This window comes from Sinocyclocheilus anshuiensis, unplaced genomic scaffold (assembly GCF_001515605.1).
Source record: "Sinocyclocheilus anshuiensis isolate Anshui unplaced genomic scaffold, SAMN03320099.WGS_v1.1 scaffold146, whole genome shotgun sequence".
Taxonomy (NCBI): domain Eukaryota; kingdom Metazoa; phylum Chordata; class Actinopteri; order Cypriniformes; family Cyprinidae; genus Sinocyclocheilus; species Sinocyclocheilus anshuiensis.
The window spans coordinates 116,780-118,145 of NW_015546038.1; the positions used below are offsets into that span (position 1 = coordinate 116,780).

At 39.5% G+C, this 1,366-nt stretch overlaps 1 protein-coding gene across 1 annotated transcript in view; it reads right to left on the reverse strand.

The window, feature by feature from the left end:
* LOC107698881 (fibrillin-1-like) overlaps window positions 1–1,366 on the reverse strand; it is an 86,604-nt gene that overhangs the window by 44,251 nt on the left and 40,987 nt on the right. Inside the window, 1 exon segment of the mRNA XM_016500015.1 lies at window positions 975–1,074. Within this exon segment, the coding sequence (XP_016355501.1) occupies window positions 975–1,074 (100 nt within the window).

Genomic DNA, 1,366 nt, shown 5'->3' on the forward strand with positions numbered 1-1,366 from the left:
TTTTTTACTCTTTGTACAGCAGTTATTGTTCATTCTAAATACATTTTTTTATATAGAATATGTGTTACATAAATACGTGAAATGTAGAACATATAAAAAAGTGCTCGTGGCTCGGCTGCCAGGGGGCCCCCCCCCGCATAAAAGTGAAACTCCGCCTATGATTGTGCTGTTACTCCTTTCGAGCCGAAGTTCACAAAATTGGGTGTTATTTATGGGGAGTAGAATTATTTATTTATTTCAATGAATGTAATCGATTAGATATCATAATATTTAGGCTATAATATTATAAATCAGGTTGGTTTGTATTGCTGACGTAATATGTAAATGATATGCGTGCGGCCCGCGAGACTTGCACTTGGACCATAGTGCGGCCCGGTGGAAAAAAAGGTTGAGAACCACTGATTTAAACGCTTGATTCATTCAGGAACGAATCACCGTTATTTGCTCAGAGACACAAAACAGCGCTGTGACTGTGTTTGCAATTATTTTTGGTGGCGAAATAGAGCAAAAAAAGCCAATATGGTGTCTAAAACGTAAGTCTCTTAATATTAACTTATTGTTTATTGAACTGTTGTATAAAATCAATATCACATTTGTAACCACGCAGATTTTTTTTTTTTAAACGGCTATTTTTTCCTTTTTATAACTAATTACATTTTAGTATGAGTTTTATTTCGATGGTTTTTAATTTTTTTTAAATGATTTAATACATTTTATTTTGACTTTTTATTTAAAAATGATTTATTCATTTAACATTTAATTATTAATTTCATCAGCTCAGTTTGGGAAGGCCTGTGTTATGGTGTGCACACAGTGCTCCAGTCTATTTCAGACACAGTACATGTTCAAAAAACCATGCTAGCATTTGTGTGATGAATGCTGATGCTCTCCTGTCCTCAGCCTCATTATGAAAGAATGAATGAATGAGTGAAAGAGTGTGTGATTTACCCAGACATGATTTCATATCCTCAGACGACATGTAGCCGTCGAAACACAGGCACTGGAATTCCCCGGGGATGTTGGTGCACTGACCGCCGTGACAGATGTCAGGACTGTCCTCACACTCATCGATATCTACACACACACGCCAGAGGTCAGAGGTCAGCACAGCTTGAGTGTGTGTGTGTGTGTGTGTGTGTGCATGTAATGTGCAGTGTGTGTGTGACCTGTGCAGCTCCTGAGGTCGGGCATGAGGGCGTAACCACGGCGACAGCTGCACTCATAACTTCCCTCTGAATTGGTGCAGAACGTCTCACAGCCGCCGTTCTCAATGGTGCATTCATCGATATCTGAAACACACACACACACACACACACACACACACACACACACACACACACACACACACACACAGTCACACATCATC